The sequence below is a fragment of the Zea mays genome, chromosome 6 (genome assembly GCF_902167145.1).
Source record: "Zea mays cultivar B73 chromosome 6, Zm-B73-REFERENCE-NAM-5.0, whole genome shotgun sequence".
Taxonomy (NCBI): Eukaryota; Viridiplantae; Streptophyta; class Magnoliopsida; order Poales; family Poaceae; genus Zea; species Zea mays.
In genome coordinates, this window is record NC_050101.1 from 163,990,291 (window position 1) to 164,012,810 (window position 22,520).

Genomic DNA, 22,520 nt, shown 5'->3' on the forward strand with positions numbered 1-22,520 from the left:
TTTTAGCAGGGTTTCTTTCGTGCCTCTTGACTACTTCGGAAAGCGGATCCTGGAAACGACGGAGTACACGTAAGCAGCCAAGGCTGACCGAGCCGAGGGACTCCTACGCCTCTGGGATACGGATACCTCACTCATCACCTTCTGCGATAAGTAACTCGCGCTCGGATAAAGCGACTCCGTAGACCGAACAAGTCTTCACGTTCGGAAGCTCTCCTGCCGAAGCAGTCCTTCGAGCTTTCTCGACTAAGTCGGCGACAGGGCCTCATGGACGGGTGAAAGTACGCGTAAGCGGCAAGGCCGACCGAGCCGAGGGATTCCCACGCCTCTGGGATACGGATACCTCACTCGTCCCTTCCGCGAGAAGCAACTCTCGCTCGCACAAACATCCCTGTTACCGACAGAGAGTCCAGATGCTCGAAACGAGAGGAAAAAAGACGCAGCTTCGCAAGCACGTCGAGGGTGTGTTTTCTGGCCTCGGCGGCCGCAGAAGGCACACGCTACAAGACGATCTGATCCTGCAGGCTCGGGTCTTCACGCTGAAGGGAGCCGTAGCACCCTCGGCATCGACAGCGTCTTCAGCAAAGTCCGACCCAGCCTCGGACGGCGACGCGCTCTAGGGACTCCTCCGGGAATCCGGCCCGAGCAGGCGGCTCGGCCGGTTACCCCTGGGGCCTCGGCCAACCGGCTTCCAAGGGCGCCAGCCCGACCCGAGGCCTCGGCTGATCGACTTTGGTGTCGGCTCCGCTGACGGACAACACGACTAGGCTCCGGCCAACCAGGTTCCCATTCTCGAGCCAACTCCGCCTCTGTTCATACTGATATCGCTACCCCTGGCCTCGGTCCATCGAAGGGCGGCCGAGGGGTCTCTTTAACTAAGCTAGAGGAGCCCCAGACAACAAGGCCGAGACAGGGGTAACTCCAAATCCCCGCTCATGGAAAGAGACAAAGCTCACGACATACCCCGGCGGTGGGGACGGGGCGACTCCGCCCACGGGAGGAATCCACTCTGGCCACTGCTTGTCGGTGAGGGGGCGGAGCAAACCTTCGCCGACCAGCTCCTCCAGATCACTCGCCGTCACCGTGGAGAAGGGCCACGGGTCGCGCGGGGGGATTATGGTCACTCGATCCGCCATCACCAAAATGGAGAAGATGGCGGCGCGGGGGGCAGGGAGAGCGGTTTCTCTCTTCACCGACTAAAGTTTCCCGGGTTGTGAAAACCTAAAGGGAAAAGAAGGGAGCAGAGCGAAGAACCGTCACCGGACCCCCTCTCAAGTATATGAAGGCCAGGGCGAAACCGTTTCCAGCACACCGCCTGGACCGGACGCGGGATTCAAAAGGCGCGAAGCGGTACAGCCGTTCCTCAAACGGTTCGCGCACGCGTAACGGCCACCCCGCCAACCACTCGCCCCGTCGCATTAACTCCGCGGCGGGACACGCGGCGCCTCTGGCGGGAGAAGCGCGCGACGCCTCGCCTTCGCCGTAATAACCGCGTCAAAAAGAGGTACGCCACGTCGTTCGATTTCGTATCCTTTTCCTTTTTCCTCTTTCTCTATCTCTTGCAACAGGGACCGGGAAAGGGGGATACCCCGAAAAGGACCCTTCTCCACGAAGGAACCGGGCTCTGAGCCCCCCCTACTGATCAGGGGTTCGAAGACTGGCCCTCCGAAGGGTTCAACAGTCGCCTCAGATCGCGTGGGCCCGACACCCACTACTGGTCAGGGGTTCGAAGGCCAGCCCCCCGAAGGGTTCCATGGCCGCCTCAGGCTACTCGGGCTCCGCGCCCATTACTGATCAGGGGTTCGAAGGCTGGCCCCCGAAGGGTTCACAGTCGCCTCAGACACCGAGCGAGGGATGACCAGGGGTACGTTCGATACATAACCGAGGCTCGGGCTGCGCTCCCGAGGTACCCTAGGACATTTCCGAGACCAGCGGGAACGATCTTGTAACGGAATCCCATCGGAGGGAGGCATCGAGCCCTCGGACCCCGTCGCTAGGGGACCGGGTCCGGCAAATCACCCGCAGGTACTTTTGGGCGTGCCTCTGGGCCCCTAGCCGACCCCCAACGAATGGGGCACGGACGTCCACTCGGATTACCCGCTTGCAGCTCACCGGAGACACCATGTTCGGTGCCCATCGAGGGTAACATGGCGCACTCCCCCCCTCCTCCTTGCGGAAAGGCGACGTAGGGGCGTATGTAAAAAGCCGAGTCTGTCCCTGATCGTCCTCTCGCCCTATGCAGAGGCTCGGGGGCTGCTCTCGCAAAAACCGGCTCCGGCCGAACCGTTGACAGCGTCAACATACCAGCCCGAGAGCTTGGGCCCCGACCGTGCACCCGGGCTACGGCCAGTTCGCATGAGGGAACGACCAGACCAGCCGAAGCGTTACGTGAGGTATTAAGACCTCGAAGGAGTGTAACCACTCCTCCGAGGCCTCGAGGGCTACACCCGGCGGGTGCGCTCGCGCGCACCCACCACAACGAAATGCAACCGAGAAAGGCTGGTCCCCTTGCAAAAAAGTGCGACGAAAGCCTCCAAGCGAGTGCTAACACTCCCTTCGAGGCTCGGGGGCTACTGTCGGGGACCATAATTAGGGGTACCCTCAAGACGCCTAATTCTCAGCTGGTAACCCCCATCAGCATAAAGCTGCAAAGGCCTGATGGGTACGATTAAGTCAGGGATCAGTCCACACGAGTGACTCGATCACGCTCCACCCGAGCCTAGCCTCGGCCAAGGGCAGCCGACCTCGAGAGACTTCCGTCTCGCCCGAGGCCCCCCTTTTTTACGGCGAACACATCACCGGCTCGCCCGAGGCCTTGGCTTCGCTCAGAAGCAACCCTGACTAAATCGCCACACCGACTGACCAAATTGCAGGAGCATTTAACGCAAAGGTGGCCTGACACCTTTATCCTGACGCCCCCCCCCCCCGGCAGAGCCGAAATGACTGCCGTCACTCCACCGCTCCTCTGACCAGTCTGACAGAAGGACAGCGCCGCCTGCGCCACTCCGACTGCGGTGCCACTCGACAGAGTGAGTCTGACAGGCAGTCAGGCCTTGCCAAAGGCGCCACGGTGAACTCCGCTCCGCCCGACCCCAGGGCTCGGACTCGGGCTAAGACCCGGAAGACGGCGAACTCCGCTCCGCCCGACCCCAGGGCTCGGACTCGGGCTAAGACCCGGAAGACGGCGAACTCCGCTCCGCCCGACCCCAGGGCTCGGACTCGGGCTAAGACCCGGAAGACGGCGAACTCCGCTCCGCCCGACCCCAGGGCTCGGACTCGGGCTAAGACCCGGAAGACGGCGAACTCCGCTCCGCCCGACCCCAGGGCTCGGACTCGGGCTAAGACCCGGAAGACGGCGAACTCCGCTCCGCCCGACCCTAGGGCTCGGACTCGGGCTGAGACCCGGAAGACGGCGAACTCCGCTCCGCCCGACCCCAGGGCTCGGACTCGGGCTAAGACCCGGAAGACGACGAAACTCCGCCTCGCCCGACCCCAGAGCTCGGACTCGGGCTAAGACCCGGAAGACGACGAAACTCCGCCTCGCCCGACCCCAGGGCTCGGACTCGGGCTAAGACCCGGAAGACGACGAAACTCCGCCTCGCCCGACCCCAGGGCTCGGACTCCGCCCTGGCCTCGGCCGAACGACTTCCGCCTCGCCCGACCCCATGGCTCGGGCTCGGCCTCGGCAACAGAGGACAGACTCAACCTCGGCTTCGGAGGAGCCCCCACGTCACCCTGCCTAGGGCACAGACCCGCCACGTCAACAGGAAGCGCCATCATCATCCTACCCCGAATCGACTCGGGTCACGGAGAACAAGACCGGCGTCCCATCCGGCCAGCTCCGCCGGATGGGCAATGATGGCGCTCCACAAGCTCTGTGACGACGGCGGCCCCCAGCTCTCTTACGAAAGCAGGGCGACGTCAGCAGGGACTCGACCGCTCCAACAGCTGTCCCTCCGCCAGGCTCCGTCGCACCTCCGACAGCCACGACATCACGCCAGCAAGGTGCCAAGACCTCTCCGGCTGCCACATTGGCATGTACCTAGGGCGCTAGCTCTCTCTCCGCTAGACACGTAGCACTCTGCTACACCCCCCATTGTACACCTGGATCCTCTCCTTACGACTATAAAAGGGAGGACCAGGGCCTTCTTAGAGAAGGTTGGCCGCGCGGGACCGAGGACGGGACAGGCGCTCTCTTGGGGCCGCTCGCTTCCCTCACCCGCGTGGACGCTTGTAACCCCCCTACTGCAAGCGCACCTGACCTGGGCGCGGGACGAACACGAAGGCCGCGGGACTTCCACCTCTCTCACGCTCGACTCCGGCCACCTCGCCTCTCCCCCCTTCGCGCTCACCCACGCGCTCGACCCATCTGGGCTGGGGCACGCAGCACACTCACTCGTCGGCTTAGGGACCCCCCTGTCTCGAAACGCCGACAATTACAGATAGGTGCATCATCAAGATTTAAAATGAATAACCCATTCATAATGGATGCAAAAGCCACAAACATGCCATTCTTAGAGATCACACAACCATTGTTTTCACTCGCAAATGAATAACCATCCTTCATCAAACATGAAGGAGACATAATGTTTCGACTCATACTAGGAACTAGATAACAATTATTTAACTCCAAAATAAATCCTGATGGGAGGTGGAGTTGCATCGTCCCGACGGTCAACGCAGCAACTCTTGCATTATTGCCTACCCGAAAATCAACTTCTCCTCTTTTCACGCTTCTACTTCTTATCATTCCCTGCATCGAATTGCAAATATGGGCAACCGATCCGGTATCAAATACCCAAGAATTAATATAAGAATCAGCAAGAAAAATTTCTGTAATGTGAATAGCAAGTGTACCTGCTGCGGCTGTACCCTTACCGCCGCGATCCTTAATAGAGGCCAAGTACTGCTTGCAATTCCTTTTCCAGTGACCAAGTTCTTTGCAATAAAAGCACTCTGCATCTGCAGCTGGTCCAGCCTTGGGCTTTTGATTTGGCTTGGATACTGTATCCTTTTCCTTGCCCTTCTTCTTTTGAGACTTACCCTTCTTCTTAAAGTTGGGTTTGTTTTGGACCGCCATCACATGGCCGCTGCTGCCAGCGCTTTTCTTTATGTCCCCTTCTGCTGTTTTCAGCATGCCACACAGTTCATTGAGGCCCCTCTCCGCCCCATGCATATGGTAGTTCGTGATGAAGTTTCCATAGCTGGGCGGAAGAGATGCCAAAATAAAGTCAGTGGCCAACTCTTGGCTTATTGGGAAGCCTAGCTTCTCCAACCTCTGACTGTAACCAACCATTTTGATTACGTGTGGCCCAACTGCTGCGCCTTCTGCTAGCTTGCATTCCAGAAAGGCTTTGGACACATTGAACCTTTCAGTCCTAGCCTGAGTCTGGAACATATCCTTGAGCGCCACGATCATATCGTGCACCTCATGGTTTGTCTCAAACTGCATCTAGAGCTCAGGCTCCATGCAAGCAAGCATTAGGCAACTTACTTCAAGATTAGCATCCATTGCTTTCTTGTAAGCGGTTTTAGCTGCAGCAGTTGCATTTTCACCAGGATCCTCTGGCAGTGGGGTGTCTAGAACGTCTTCCTTTTTTTCAGCCCTGAGAACAATTCTCAGGTTACGGATCCAATCCGTATAGTTTGTTCCATTTAACTTATCCTTTTCAAGAATTGATCGCAAAGTAAATGTTGGTGTGCTAGGTGCCATTTATCTACAACAAAATAATGCAAAATACTAAGACAAAAATATCCATGACAGAGTAAATCATATTAAACATTTAATAGTCTACTCCCACTAAAATCAATATCCCTCGATTGATACTTAGTGATTCAGAACCCACAACTAACAAGTCTACTAGTGAGCTTTAGCATCACCGCTAGAAGACAAGGTAGATCGGTAAGCAACTCCTTGCTAATCATATCATATATATGACTCCTGTTGTTGGGTGACATCTCTATGTCTCGGCTCCCAACCTTATGCCTCAAAGTCCTTAACCATTAAGCTGACTTTGTTTAAGTTAACCAACCCTTTCTGCAGTTCGTATCCGATACAAACCTATCTAGTCAAGGAAAACTGGTGGCACCCTAATTTCATAGACCCACCACCAATTGTACAAGACTTATGATAGTGCAAGGTTTGGAGAGGCATTAAAGCTTAAACATTTATGAGGGATCGTCCTACTTATAACATCGCACGCAAGGAATTATATGCAATATAAACAAGTAGAACAATAAGAATGGCATTCACACAACAGTTGTGATTCGGTATGGCTTGTTTTCACATGGTGATCCCCATCTCCAAAAATCTGTTCATCACGATGATCTCCATCTCCATGATATAGGTATGCCATCCTCCAGGTGATGAGTCCTTCAAGACCTATCTAACGTATGCTGGTAAACAAATTACATATACGCTTTGGATCATCACATGTTGACACGCAGGTCATTACATTAAATTTGGACAATACATGTGGCTCCAGCCGTATTGCCCTGGTCACGACACGCAGGTCATGAATAATTTATTAACATGCATCATATACACATAATAGCCATACTGATCACATGTCCTGCAAAAACAGGTTAGACAAACACGTTTCTATACGTTCGCCACTACATCAGATAGCCACGGCGCGGGCGGGGGGTCGAGGGGGGAGCCGCCCCCCGCGGGTCTCAGGGCAGCGCCCTGAAAACCTCACAGGATTCCATGCATCATATGTATGGAAATTCCACTGGAAATCTCATGCGGTTGATCAAATCAACCCAAATCCGAGACTTTCGACCCGAAGAAGATTACACTCATGACGTTGATCTGTTACGTCAATCTACTAGTTGTGTACGCTGTTAGCCCCGATGGTGATACCAGCCGGTAGGGGCAAGTCGCGCATACAACAGAGAAGGACGAACTGATCTCTCCAGTCATATCCGATGTAATCTACTTCAACCCTATCTTACCAATTGATCTAATCAAACCGTGTATCAAGTAGATCCATCTCATGAACCTAGATCCAGACCTAAAACTACGCAGAACCTGGCTCTGATACCACTGTAGGATTACGGGGAGGCTACACTAGCGCAAAACAAAATTTTTAACCCTATAATACCAAGAACTACTGCGGTTATAGGTCATGGAATTACCACTAGACGCGCAGAGCAGCGGAAGACGTCTCGATGTAGACGAACGCGTCGAGCAGTGCCGTGCAGTCGTCGGCGTCCTTCACGTCCTCGCACGGTCCGTCCAAGTGCTCCAGATGCAGCACCTCCGAGGTATCCACACGTACAGGGAGGAAGCGCCGCGTACCGAACTGCTAGGTTCGCGACGGCGGCTTGGCGAGGGCGAGAGGTGGGCGGAGGCTGTTAGTTCGCTGGTGGCGAATTAGGTTATCTCTTAACCGCGCCCCCGCCCCTCATTATATAGGCGTTATGGTGGGCTTCTGACGCCGAGGCCCATCATTAACCCTAAAGCCCAGTCTAATTTCGGATCTAATCCGAATTAGGCTTCCTTCCCCTTAAGTGTGTGACCCTATAGGTTCACGTACAAATAGACATAGCCCGAGTACTCTTACTTGGCCCAATAATTGACAGCGGCCTCTAGCAAGACATGTCAACTCCTATGTGTACGTAAAGATCATATCAGACGAACCATTGCGACATTAAGTACATGCTGTTCCCTTTGTCTCACGATATTTGGTCTGACTCTAAGCTGACCTCTCTTTCTCGATACTGTGAATTGGAATCCTTTCAATGGTTAACTCTTAACCCTAGCACGGCCATGCATTTCTTGATCCAGTCACTCGAGGGGCCCAGAGATATCTCTCTCAAAAAGAGAGGGACAAATTCCATCTTGACTGACCATGCCTCATAGCATGCTTCCTGACAAACCCAAAACTACCTTTATAACTACCCAGTTACGGGATAGCGTTTGATAGTCCCTAAGTAAGTCAATTCACATCTTGAGAACATGCGACAATCTCAGGTCTAAGGATACAGTATTCATGTTGCAAGAAGAGAACTATATTACAATATCTCACGTTGGGTCGGTCCAGTCTCATGTCATACATGCGCCCACATTATTAATTTAACATCTCCATGTTCATGACTTGTGAAATGTAGTTATCAACTAATACATGTGCTAGTCATCGACTCTGACTAGGGACATCATTTAGAATAACCATATAAGTAAAGAATCTCACAAACAATTCACATAATTGCTAATCAATACAAGGTGCCTTCCATGGATATTCAATTAAGCAATATATATATCATGGATACAAAGAAATATGCTCATCTCTATGATTATCTCTAGGTCATATTTCTAACACACAGAACTTGGATAAACCGACCTAGGCTTCGGTGAGCACCGCCTGGAGTCGCCTCCCCACTTCGATCAGTAAGTAGCTCGTTAAGTGCCTGCACATCCTGCCTCTCTGTAGGATCGTCTAGGATGAACGAAAAACCTGACCAGCCTAAGGGGTCCATCATCTCAATCCAAGGCAAGCCGGAGCAGATCCAATGCTGCTTCGTACTAAGGGCTTGTTCGGATTAAAGTGAATTGAGAGAGATTAGAGGGATCTCATCTTATTCAAATTTAGATAGAAGGGAATTTAATCTCTTCTAATCTTTATCAATCCATCCCTAACTGAGCAAGTATTAAAAGGTGAAATGACCCTGTCTGGCCACTTTCGGCTTTTGCCCTCCTGTGGATGAACAAGTTGTATCCTGTACCAGCGATAGCCGATAGATGAGGCGTTGCGTTGGTCTTGGTCCATATGATCTCATCAATCACCTGCCGTTGCCATGCATCCTCCCGGCACGCACTGACGCGACCCGTCAGGCCATCCACCGGGCTACTCTACTCAACGGGGGGCCATCATCGTGCAGCAGTGGCCAGACGCTATAGCTTTCACATCGGACATGCACTCACCGTCACATCTTTGGATCTGAAAGGCAAGATCAACGCGTCTCGTCGTCCATCTCCTCGTCAGCTGTGCACTGTGTGCTGGGACTGGGAGCAGAGATCCAGTGGGCCGCAAACCCGCAATCCGCATCCGCCCTCCCAATCCTCATCTCATCAGCCATCATGGATGGCCGGCCGCTAGCTGGGCGGTCAGCTAGCAGCAGGGCACAAGGCAGCAGCAGCAGCCGCCCAACAAAAGGACGACGGATCCACCGCCGGATCGCACAACGATCCGTCGATTGCCCAGTGTGGTGTGGTGTGGCAATGTGCACGCATGTGTGCTTTTGCAGGAGATAGAAGGTACGTACTACCTGCCTGCCTGCACGTACATCAACTGGGATGGCTGGGTAGTGGGTAGTGGTGCGATGCTGCCCAGGACACGGGCGCTTTTGCATGCATGCCCTGCTGGAACGAGCGCCGCTTTGAGCTTTCATCCGCCGCACCGCATGCATGGCCGCTTGCCGGATGCGGCATCGGCAGGGCCGCGTGCGCCTCGCCCTCGCGCACGAACGACCACCCGATCGACAGCCTGCAGTCCTCTATACACTACTACACAGGCAAGGCTCTCACCACCGGCAGTGTCCGGCGCTACTGCACTACACGACCATAAAAAGCACGGAAAGCGGCGTCCCATCTTGCCATGCCGCTGCAGGATATTTTCGCAAGTCACGGTGCCTGGGCTATACTATTAGTCCTTTCGCAGCGGCGTGCCCCTGTCGTTGTTAGCGTGAATAATTTATTGACGGGATAGGATTGATCCCGTGGGTGGCGTTGGCAAAAAGATATGGTGATTTCTGCCGCTAGTTGATATGGATGACCCGCACTCAGGCCTGGGCAGGAAGGGGTCCCATGGCGCGATCTATATTTTTCTCTGTGCCTTCAGCCTTATCATCTCTGTGAGCGCGAGCTAGCTATATGCCAGCGTTCGCTTCCACCTGCGCAGGGCCGTGCCTGAGGTAGGGCGGGAGGGGCGGCCGACCTGGGCCCCATCTCACAGGGGCCCCACAGCACACAAAGTCCAATAAGAATATAGGATAGAAACGGATATTATTTACTATATCAATATATTTTTGAGTTTGTTAGGAGAATGGATTGCTATCACAATATATTTGTTGCTTATCGAATATTATTTACTATACCAATAACTGTGGCATCAGCTGAAAGGAGCTTCTCAAAGCTTACGTTATTGAAGAATTATTTAAGGTTTGCAATGTCTCAAGAAAGGTTAGACGGGCTAGCAACTTTATGTATTGAGAAGAAATTATTAGATGATGTAAATATTGAAGCCATCATTGATGATTTTGCATCTAGAAATGTTAGAAGACATTTTTAAATTGATCTCTAAAATATATTTAAGGTAATAATCTTACTTATATTTTTTACTGCTAAAGTCTTTCTGTGGTACATCAAGTATAATTAGTTGATACTCCCTCCGTTTCTTTTTAGTTGTCGCTGGATAGTTCAATTTTGTACTATCCAGCGATAACTAAAACGAAACGGGGGAGTATATATAATAGTAAAAAATAGTTTTTATGGTGTTGGGGCCTACGTTTATAATCTTGTCCCGGGCCCCTCAAAAGTCAGGAACGGCCCTGCACCTGCGTCGCCAGACCATGCACACCGCGCGCGGTGGGTTGCACTTTTTTTTTTCTTTTGCACGCAGCGTCGCATGTCTCAGGCACGTACCAGGCGCGTACCATACGCGGTGGGTTCTCCGTAGCTCCTGCAGCCTTTGTTTTCCAGCAGTCGATGTCGATCCGGCCTGCCGTGGAAAGCCTTTGCCCAAAAAAATGCGTGTGCGTCAACTACTGGAACGCACAGATCGACAGACAACCACGCATGCATGCATTGCACGCACAGTTTGCATCAGCACGGAACTTGAAGAGCTTTCCTTTGTTTAATTTGGTGGTGTTGGTGTGTGTGCGCGCCACGGTAGACGTTCGGGGGCCGGGAACCATATATGCACGGATCGGAAGACCATGACGACGGACCACGTCTATCTATCTGCATTCGGCGGCAGGGTGGTTTATTGAGGGGTCCAGAGTGAGATTTATTAATGAAGACCCTAATACCATAAAAGCTATTTTTTATTATTATGTATCATAATAAAAAATGGAGTGGTTTAAAAAATAGGAGAAATTATTACCCCAAATATATTGTAGAGATCGCTTTAGAAAATGTTGTCTAGATGCAAAACCATCGATGATGGCTTCAATAAAATAAATTGATTTATGTAATTTGTTAAGCGTAATTACCTGTTAGAGAAATTGAAAAGAATGCATGTATATAAGTTATATGTCAGTTGTTATACACATGCTAGTATTGGTTTATCATTCATGGATTAATATTTAAGAAATAAATAATATGTTGTGCCCCTACAGCCCTGTGACATGTGGTGATGTTGTTTGCCTTGTTTGACAGCCTGCTGCCTACTACGCTGAGCTCTAGCATTTGTTGTGGCGCAAAACGTCTGATGCCTGAATTCTGATGATCGCGCGTGTGTGTGTGTGGAACTGCGAATGCGGCGTGCCCTAGCGTATTTACGTTCGTTACTTGGTTGTCTATTAGCTATCGCTAGACTAGGTCCTATATGCACTGGGACGGCCCCTAGGAAGTGGGGGCCCAGGCAAGGCAAGGCGTGGCCCTGTTCGGCGGCGGTGTATTGCATTCGTTGCCTTGTCGTATTAGACCCGTTTTGTAGGCACAACGGACAGCGACCTCGATCAAACGCCCGTCCACGTGTACATGTACATGTACACATGCCTACCTGTGCCGATTCACAGCTGGTCGAGTCAGCGGAGGTGGAGCCATGGAGGTCGGAATTGTTCGCCTGAATGCATTGACCGTGGTCCGGCCACGGCGGAACAGTCCTACATGCTAGTACAGTTTTACGCCTACAAGTCTACCGTGACTGTTACAGATCCAAACTCTAGCCTAACCAGCGACCGAATCTTTGGAGCTACATGCTGAGAACGAAGCCACGCACGAACCATGCCGGATACAGTCCAACGAGCCAGACAGAGACCCGACCGTCCCGTTCCGTCGGCACGCCGACTGCCGGACTGATGACTGCAGTCGGCATGGATACAATATTGTTGGAGCCAAAGTTTTAATTAATCTCTGTTATTCCCCGCTCAAATTCAAATCAAGTTCCAGAGATTCTTACCGTCCATTTAATTTAGCGCTCATTCGCTGTTGCCACTTTGCAATTTGGCCGTCAGTTTGGATCGAGGCTTTTGTTGGTTCATTACCCCACTGGCTGACGGCTCTGGCGCGCGCGGTAGCCTCCGCCCTCTCGCCAACCTTAAGGCCTTGTTCGGTTAATCCCGTTACCCATGGATTGTATGGGATTGGAAAAAATTAAGAAAGAGTTTGACTTAGTTGGGATTTAAACCCATCCAATCCCACTCAATCCATGTGGATTGGGAGCTAACCGAACAAGCCCTAAAAGTGACCGGACCGGGCGCTTTCAAATTTTATAACCACACCCCCATCGCACTTGCCACCCCCGCGACCGTGATCGCTCAGGCCGCGCCCGGTCGCCAGCCTCGGCGAACCACACGCCACCGCCCGCCTAGCTTGACCACACACGAGCGAGCGAGTAGCTACCGATCGACGACGCTCCTTCTGCTTCTCCCCGTCGTCGTCGTCGTCCCATGCACCTCTGCCACATATTGTGAGCGAGCGGCAGCGGTGTGTGCCGAACAATGGCAGCGCAGGAGGCCGCAGCAGGCGGCGGGAGCCCGCAGGTGGTGATGCGGTGGCGGTACGGGGACGTGGGCGACAGCAACTTCGCGGTGCACGGGCGCGCGGTGCCGCTGCTGGTGGGGCTGCTGTGCGCCGTCGTCTTCTTCGTCGCGCTGTGCCTGTACCTCCGCTGGAGGTGCCACCGCCGCCACGCGCCCGACGACCCGGAGGCGGACGCCAGCTCCCCGTCGTCGGCCGCAGCGCCGTCGCTCCCCGGCCTCGACGCCGACGCCATCCGAGGGCTGCCCGTGACGCTGTACCGCCCGCCCGCGTCGCCGCGCCTCCGAGGGGAGGCCGGCGACGACGACCCGGCGGCGGCGCTGTGCTCCATCTGCATCAGCGCGCTGCTGGCCGGCGAGAAGGTGAAGGTGCTCCCGCCGTGCGGCCACTGCTTCCACCCGGACTGCGTCGACGCCTGGCTCCGGTCCCAGCCCAGCTGCCCGCTCTGCCGGTGCCTCCTCGCCGCCGCCGCCGCCAAGGACGCCGTCTGAGTGCCAACGCCAGGCGCTTCGATCGTCGCATGACAAGCGGGCCCAGCTACCAGCGTCCCTCGACACCCGCGGGCTTTTAAATCAGCGCACTAGTTAATGATAGCGGCCGCCAAGACCGCGTCAGATCTACTCGTTGTGAGTGCGTTTGTAAAGACTAAAGAAGCCTTGGTTTATTAGGGCCTGATCACCAATGGCGTGGCGTGGCGTGCCGCTGCCCTCCGAGTCCGACGAGTTGTTTGGAGGCAGGCGTGGGGTCGGTCACCTGACCAAATCAGCCGGGCGGGGGGTTTCTCTGTGGCGCAAGGCTCTCCACTCACCAGTGCAAGAGAAAAGTGGTGTAAGCTGTACATAGCTTTTGAGTATTTATAACCAGAGAGAATTTTAAGGTACGATGTGGTGCTTCAGGTCGAATCTACTACTATGTTTTAGCGTAAAGTTCTCTAGTACCGGTGTATTACTACTACTACACGATGATTATGTTATGCCCATGTGTTTATTTTCGATTCCACAGAGCACAGCACTTCCGTAGAAGTGGCATTTGCAAATATCTCTGCCCTACATGAACTAAATATATTGTTCCTATTGTTAAAGTCATATTAGTAGTACATCTAATTATGGTCTAGCGAGGTGGAGGGATGAACATGTTCTAGAAAAAAAAATACACTAGCATCAAGATTTCGTACTATCGATGGTGCTGTTCTTCTTTATTTAGGTCAAGGTTTAGGGGGTACTACAGCTACTACATTTTTTTTTAGTTGTGTATTCCTAATTCAAAAAATATCTCAAGCTAGCCAGAGGTCTGGACACAATTGAGTAAGTTGTTTGATTGAGATGTTTTCTTTTTCTTTCTTTCTTTTCCGACAAAAGCACAGCTGGGTAAAGTCTAAAGAAGAGCATAACTGGAAGGCCACAAACAACACAAGCGAAATAAAATCTAAAGGCCACAACTCGGCAAACTACTAGCAGCGCAGCGCACAATGGACGTCGGAGATTGCGGCACCCTGGAAACAAACTGGCCTTGGAACTGTTCTTCTTCAAACACTCTTCAGGGTCAGAGAGAGGAAAACCTGAAAAAGGTAGGCATGAGCGCCAATTTGAGAACGACTCAAGTACGCTTTCCACTGGGAGGAGCTCCTATTGTAATCCGATTCCAATCAATGGTATCTTTGATGAAGCGTGCCACCAATATCAACATGGTTTGTACATACTAGTATTTCAATATGCCATCATAAACATATATCTGAAGCCACCAATGCAAACCTCGCGTCTACGCATATTTTAAAAGTTAGAGATTTGCCATCAGCATCTTCTCCACTGCTGTACTTTTCCCCCCCCTCCTATTCTAGTATAAGATTTTAGAAGAATTTCGAGGTTATTGATTTTGACAAAATTGTTTTGCCTACAACAAAGTGAAACAGGAGGCTAGCGCTTAGGCTATTCACAATGGAGGTTTCATGGGGTGTTTCATGTATTAATTAGTCTGCCACATCAGCTATTTTGATGACATGTCACATCATTTAAGAAGGAAGAGTTTCATGGAGTTTCATAGGGATAAAACCATGTTAACTCGTTTCCAAGATCTTGGAAACTGTGTGAAACCTCCACTGAGAGTGTTTTGTTTCATCTTCATATAATTGAGTAAATCCTATTGGTTATTCATATGCAGCATTTAAGAAGTATGTTGACATATGAAATAGTGAGATGAAACTCTCTATTGAGAGAGGGTATTTCATTCATCCATAAATCTGATGTGTCATTTTTGGAAACAGTGACATGAAATCCCCATTGTGAATAGCCTTAGTTGCAATTGAAGCTACCTTTCTGTCCTCCACTTACGTTCTAAAATGGGCATGGGTCCTTGGAGTAAGACGGCGGCCCATCGGTTCTGCTGGGTTTGGCTAAGGCTGAAAAAAATAAACGAGAGGATGACGGGATGTATATTAGCTTTATAGTATATATATAATGGCCATGATGTTTGATTGTTTTTCTTTTAAAAAAACTGTAACTTTTGAACTGGTAGCAACTAGTACTACGGGGTAATAACAGATAAGGTTGCAGAGACAAATTGTGAAAAAAAATCAATTGCCGAAAGCTTTCATGGAATAATAATATGTTGTTCAAGGATCAAGTGAGCTACAGCATCTTCTCGGGCTGTCGCAGCACAGGCACAAGGTACGTGCACATCTGCACACGAAGGCGTGAAGCAACTTTATTGGGCAGCAGTACCACTTGCAGGTTCCCGAAGCAACTTGGATTCTGGATGGAGTTCCAGATGTTCTGCATATACGGAGTATATATACTGGCTGGATCCTTGGGAGTTATCAGGAACAGGGGGCGCCACAGAGCAGCACCCAGCACTTGACCAATTCTTCTTTTTTTTATGGTCTCGGCTTGATTAGTTTTTCACGCATGCAACTAACCCCATCCCGCTGTCCATCATGCGGTCTCCCGCTTTCCCCCAGCTGGGACATTCGTTCTGATCCGGAAAGATGATGAAGCTCGACGAGCAAACTACAGGCGAACGAACTAGCAGGTAGCGAGTCGATCGGTCGAAGATACTCTCCGGCGAAAAAGGTGAAAGATATATCAGAACTGATGTTGTTTCTGTTCTGCTCCTTGTCTGCCCCCACAGTGCACTAGCGTGCAGTATTTAAATTCAGCCTGGATGTCATGCGCGTGGATTTGAAAAAAAAAACAGAGAACAGGATGGGGTTATCGCCGCTCGTCACCAACTCACGATACGACGGATGGATCGAGCAGCGACACCGCACACGAGTACACGAGATTGCCACGGACCGCGTGCTGCGTCGAGAACCATTCACCTAAGGGCTTGTTCGGTTATTGATATTACATGTGTATTGGAGTGTATTGAGTGGGATTGTGATGTATTTTGACTTGTTATGGATTTAAACCGGCTCAATACCACCCGATACATGTGGATTATCACCAAAACGAACAAGCCCTAACCGTTTTGTTATCGAAACCCGCCCATCGCTGGTATATATCGATCGGCCGGTTTGCTAGGACAAATTCAAAATTTTTAGTGTCCGTTTATGGATGAAAAAAATCATCGGTAAACTGGTCAAAACCCTGAATTTTTTATGCTCACTATAGAAAAAATAAAAAAAATGACAGGATTCATTTGTATTGCTTAATTCATGTTGCACAGTAAATATAAATTGATCTATGTTTCACCGAAATGTCATGCACCAAACATATATTACCACAAACTACAATTCTCGCTCGTACAACAAACAACCAGAGAACTCCGCAATACTCAAATACAATTTACAGTTCTCCAGCGACACAAAGGTCGATTTGTTTCACAATACTCACGTATTCAGCTCATATCATATTGATGGTACTCAGGCATATTGGAAGGATCCTGATATGGTTCCAGTCCATCATAGTGATAGTGATAGTCCTATACAAAAGACATGAGACACCAGCGAGAAAACAAGAACGACAAATAAATACTTATCGACAAAGCAAAAATAATATACTTGTATGCTTATAGTTACATGTGCATGCATCTGAAATACTTGCACTTCTATGTGTGAGATGCTCCTTCAAATAGGTACCACCACCTCCGCTCTTCGTTTCTCTACAATACTTACACTTGAAACCCGTGCCAACCTTCTCTCCATGCTCCTAGACTATGACAGACATGTCTCTTACAAGAACAATATATAGTTGACATAAAACATGTAACTAAAATATAAAACATGTCATGTATGAACAGTTAAACACTAACAATGTCTAGGCACTAAACTAGCACTTAAACTGGGCAAAAAATAGCATCTAACAATAAATCATCTTCACATATAGCATACAACATCTTCACATATAGTATATAATAGTGAACAAACTAATATGCCTAAACTGGCCACTAAATGCCTAATCTGGAACTAAATCTTAGCATTTCCCGGCAAAAAATGGCGGTTTACCGAGCCAATAGGGCGGTTTACTGAGTCAATAGGGTCGTTTATCGGTGGTTTTCATTTTTTTTTCAAAATTTTTAAATTTAGAGTAAATTTTGAAAAATCCCGATGGTTAATCGGTACCGCTGGCGCGGCGGTTTCGATAAACCTCTCAATAAAGCGACAGTTTGTACCGGTTTTGTATTTCTTGTCGAGGACGGGAAGATGGGCTGGCATGGTGTTTGGCTCCAGATACTAAGACTACTAAGTTAGTTTATGTTAAATCATATGTTTAAATATTAATAGATAATATAATATTCATGTGTTGCGATGACATATAATCATATTTGATGATGTTGAGTGGGATAGGTTAGGTCTTACCAGTAGTGCAATGGTTGAGTGACATACAAGGGTCCAGTAAACTAGTGTGGTGTATCATCCTCACAGAAAACCCATAATAAATAAATATAATATGAAAGTGAACACATGGTCCAAATACCAGATACTCCCTCCGTACCAAAATATAATTCTTTGTAGCCCTCTTTTTTCATCCATATTTGAATGTATGATAATAAATGTAGACATACATATAAACTATATTCATATGTTAATTAATGAATATAAGTTTAGTCTAAAACGAATTCTATTTTGGGATAGAAGAAGTATTAAAGTAATAAGAACAAATATTATATTTTATCTAAGTTAAAAGATCAAAAAAGATATAAGTTGAAAAGAGCATGAGTCCTTTTTCATAGCTTAGTTCGCTCAGTCACTCGTCCTCTTTCAGCTAGCGAGGTAGTAATATGTGTGAGCATTGTGTTGTGTGTGGCTTCCTGTCGTATTGGGATCGGTGATTTCTTATAGCCCATCTATGGGATAACGACCCACTGGTAGCGCGAGATGCGAAGGAGAGGACACGCTCGTGTTGGGTTTGGTGGTTTCTCATAGCCCATGTGTGCAGTAATGATCCACTCATAGGTGAGAAACGCGGGAGAAAACAGATCTACACGCTCCATGAGACACACGAAACTCGTGCTTTAAATGAGTAGAGATTACGAGTATTAAATATAGTATAATTATAAAACTAATTACATAGATGAAGGCTAAATAGCGAGAAAAATTATTAAACCTAATTAATCTATAATTAACAAATATTTATCTTATCGTTTAGTCCTTAGAGAAAGGCAACATGTAACTCAGCTGCGTTCTCCATGTTTGACAAGAGCTGTGTGAATCATAATTTGAGAGGTACTGCATGTTTTCAGTATAAACTTTTAATTTCTTCGTGTCAATACTTCTGGGCCTATCCTTCCATCATCAATCTAACATGGGTGTGTGCATTCTGATTTTTGGCAATGTTTGTGAGCATTCATTTGGGTAAATTGGGCGTTACTTTTCTACTTATCATTCAGATTCCATTCTTAATATCTTGATCCAGTGATCTTCTCATTTGACTTGATATAACTGCAGGATTGAATTTTCTGACCCAGTTGCAGTCAGGCATGCATTGTCATTATTGTCTGAAATTGCTACGAAAGATCCGTACTCTGTTGCAATGGCATATTGGCATTTGCGCCACAGATGGTCGATCTAGCTCCAGTATATCTGGCAAGACATAGTATCTTATGAGCAAGGAGCCCTGCTGCTCTCATGAGCAAAATCAATCCAGATCACACCCTCTACATCCAACGGTGCTGTGTCAGGGGGGTTTTTATAAAATGTACAGAGTTGCAAATAACATTTTATAAAACCCCCTGACGCAGCACCGTTGGATGTGGAGGGTGTGGTCTGGATTGATTTTGCTCATGGGAGCACCAGCGCTCCTTGCGCACAAGATACGGTCTCATCTGGCAAAGGCATTGCACGATCTTGAAGTTGAGAATGGTGCAAATGCGCCTAGGATACACTCCATGGATGATTATTTCATGATTGAAGTTGAGAAGGTCAGCACGAATTGGAAACTACTGTTCTTTCTAATATTAATTTAGTTTGTGTAATAGTCTTAATCTGGGTAATCTGGCCAATATTCTCTTTAGGAAGTGGAAGACATCGAAAGCTATCCTTGCGAGTTTTTACTGCCATAAAATATAACCAAGCTGACATATTTGTGCGCAAAACTTGTTTCCCGAACCCTGAATTTATTTATTTGTGCAAAGCATTACGTGTCATTGGTGGAGCTTGAAAAGCTGAATCCACAACTCTAGTGCCAACATCGACCATGGCAATCGAGAAATGCAGAGCATGGACACACAGGATCCAACAGTTGTTTCCATTCCCTGTCCTCGTCTTATTCATTCTTGATTCGTCTTCTAGCTCCTTCCATATGCGAAGAAATTGCTCAGTCGTGTTTTTGTAGCTTTGCTTGGATTGCTTCAACTTCCGTGTGATTGGATAGCTGTATATGTGCAGCACCGTTCGCTGGAGCCTGGCCAAACAAATACGCAACTTTCACACGTATCCACAGATGCAGATAAAAGCCTCCGCCAAAAACGTAAATTGCACCCGCGCATGCAATTCTAATCATCTAATGCGGTCAACCAAACATATCCGAACACTTAGTCAACGCATACGACCAGCCAGGCTACCGACGTGCCCACAACCAAACACACGACTTGTGTACATGCATATGCAAATAGATGGCTCTGTTTCAGATGCAACCCAAGGTTGGAAATTTGTCATCCAAGAAACTGATAAAGAAATTCAAGGATGAATTTCGATGGTATATTAATATGTTATTGACTTCAGTGTTGGTTCTTGCCCGCTATGCATGAGACCAGGTAGTCCCAGTGTGCTTTTATATGGAACGACCCGGCCTGCAGCACAACCGTGGTGCTCCCGTCGGAGCCTAGGGACAACACAGTCTTGGAGGTACTGAAGAAGCGTTTGGTGATATTAAGCCTCACATGAGCTGGAATATTCCTGCATTTGTTGCTGTGTCAGTTGTTGTGACTCGTCCAAGGTGATTGCCTAAGCACATTGTTTTGGATCCATATCTACTACGCTAATGTTTCTATGTTATTTGCAGAGTACAGGTTGGAGTTCTTCCCTTTACAGACATCCTTGTTCTGAGTTCAGACAATGATCCACTTCTCTATGTAGGTTCCCTGTTCAAACTATGTCATTTCTATATATTTTGTTATGTAGATATGATCATGAAGTCAAGTTCGCACTGTTTTTGTAATTTGGTCTTGAAGACCCAGCACTACTATTTGTCACATGGAAGACCCCAGTTGTTCATTCCTTTATTTGACTAGAAATCGATATAATTAATTTCTATTGCATTAATTATGAATTCAAACAGTTTTTAGAGTTAAAACATTAGTACCCTTAGATATTGTAATTCTTTTGGAGCTTACTCTCCCAATCTAAAGTGAATTTTGAAGAGTAAATAATTACATGTCTTGTGGAAATGTGAAATACCATTGTGGGTTGCCGAATTTTTTGTTTTTGAGTCCTTTTTGTGTCAATAATTTCCAATTAGAACCCCAGAAAACTTAAATGCAATTTTGGACCCATTTCTCAACGCCATGAGCTATGTAAACTCGGCGCCATAGATCTTGGCGCCGAGCTCGCGTCGTAGACGACAGCGCGGCAGGTAGCTCGGCGCCAAGATCTATAGCGCCGAGCTCGAATGTGTAACCACAAAGTTTGTCTAGCTTAGTTGGTATAGTGCAAGGCTCTTAACCTTAAGGTTGTGGGTTCGAGCCCTATCGTGAGCGTTTAATATTTTTTTGTCTTTGTCACTGATTTGTTTTTTTATTGTCCAGATTTTTTCGTTTATGTCGCTGATTTGTCCGTGCGTTCAATATTTTTTTGTCTTTGTCACTGATTTGTTTTTTATTGTTATTATGTATTTAGAATTTATATTCAAAAGAACTCAATGAAAATATAATATTTTTATTTGATCACGATTGAAGTAAGAGTGTTCTCATTTGATTTTTATTGTGGTTAGCTGAGCAAACAAGGGGAGAAGTTGACGGCTTGTGAGCACTATGGCACACAGCCGCTGTGCTCGCTGAATAAAAAAAATCTGGACGAATAAACAAATCAGTCACATAAAAAACTGGATGAAAAATAAATCTGGACGGACAAATCAGCGACATAAGCGAAAAATATGGACAACAAAATAAACAAATAAGTGACAAAAACAAAAAATATTAAAAAAACGTCCAATGTGGGGCTCAAACCCACGACCACAAGATTAAGAGCCTTGTATTTTACCAACTGAGCTAGACAAGCTTTCTATACAGAATAGAGCTCGGTGCCAAAATCTATGGCGCCGAGCTCGGTACCACGTCAGCGCCACGACGTCCGTTTGTGCCAACGCAGCACGTACCTCGGCGCCATAGCCTATGGCGCCGAGATGTGTTACCTCGGCGCCATAGGCTACGACGCCGAGTAAAGGGTCCAAAAATGACATTAAAATTTTCTAGGGTCTAAACATGAATATTTTTCGATAAAGGACCAAAATACAAAAAATTCGGTGTGGGTTGCACCTTCTCACGTAGAAGGAAACCATGGCCCCAATTACCCAGGAGGCATGGGCATGACGATATGCTTCTATGCTAATTATTAAAGATTGTTAGGGCTGATCTATATAGAAGGCAGCAGTCACATTGATTTCTTTTAACAAGAAACATATCTAAAGTTTCCCTATTCAGGGCTTGTTCGGTTCTACCCCAATCCATATGGATTGAGGGGGTTTTAATCCCTAATAAGTCAAAATCTCTCTCAGTCCGTATCAATCCCCTACAATCCATATGGATTGAAAATAACCGAACAAGGCCTCAAGGAATCTGTGATCAGAGCCTCTTCCTTGGCTTATGGCTTTATGCCTTTATCAAGTCCAGCTGAGTTGAGTGGCATCTACTCTATTGATATTAAAAAGCTGTACAAACTGCATTTTGAATACTGTAAAAAAAGATCCTTATTTCACACCTGATTGTTTGGTTATTGAATAGTATGCCTTTTGATTGCTTTTTTATAAAGTTCCCTGACAGTTCCAGTGTAGATTTTATCTAAAAAGGACATCACTAGCAAATTCTGGTTGTATTATTAAACTTTCGTCTTTCTCTTTGCAAAATGTAAATTAGTAATCACTGGTTCATTTTATGTCAAATGCAGTCTGGGAAGCAGTGCCACTGCAGATATATTCTCCCTAATGACTTGGGAAATGGTTTCTTTTCAAATCATGAGCTAAATTCAGATATTTACTCTGATCTGAAGATCACAAGCATAGTTGATGCTGTTGAAGGCCGTATAAATGTGACATACAGTAATGACTTGGTAGGATGTTCATGTACTTTGTCCTTATGTGTCCTGGTTTACTCCACATATTATTGGTTTATAACTGTCTTTGTTCCTTTCGTTTTGACAACTATGTCGTTTACAAAGAGTGTGATATGT

At 48.1% G+C, this 22,520-nt stretch overlaps 1 protein-coding gene across 1 annotated transcript; it reads left to right on the plus strand.

Moving 5' to 3' along the window:
• Window positions 1-12,482: 12,482 nt before the first annotated feature.
• On the plus strand, window positions 12,483-13,296 carry LOC100502077 (RING-H2 finger protein ATL66). Its single transcript, NM_001196612.1, has one exon. It carries the CDS (start codon window positions 12,664-12,666, stop codon window positions 13,192-13,194), a length of 531 nt encoding a protein of 176 aa, NP_001183541.1. The 5' UTR covers window positions 12,483-12,663; the 3' UTR covers window positions 13,195-13,296.
• The last annotated feature ends 9,224 nt before the right edge of the window (window positions 13,297-22,520 follow it).

What these genes read in the sequence shown, in the direction of transcription:
- LOC100502077 (NM_001196612.1), top strand. Translation starts at nt 12,664, where the DNA reads ATGGCAGCGCAGGAGGCCGCAGCAGGCGGCGGGAGCCCGCAGGTGGTG.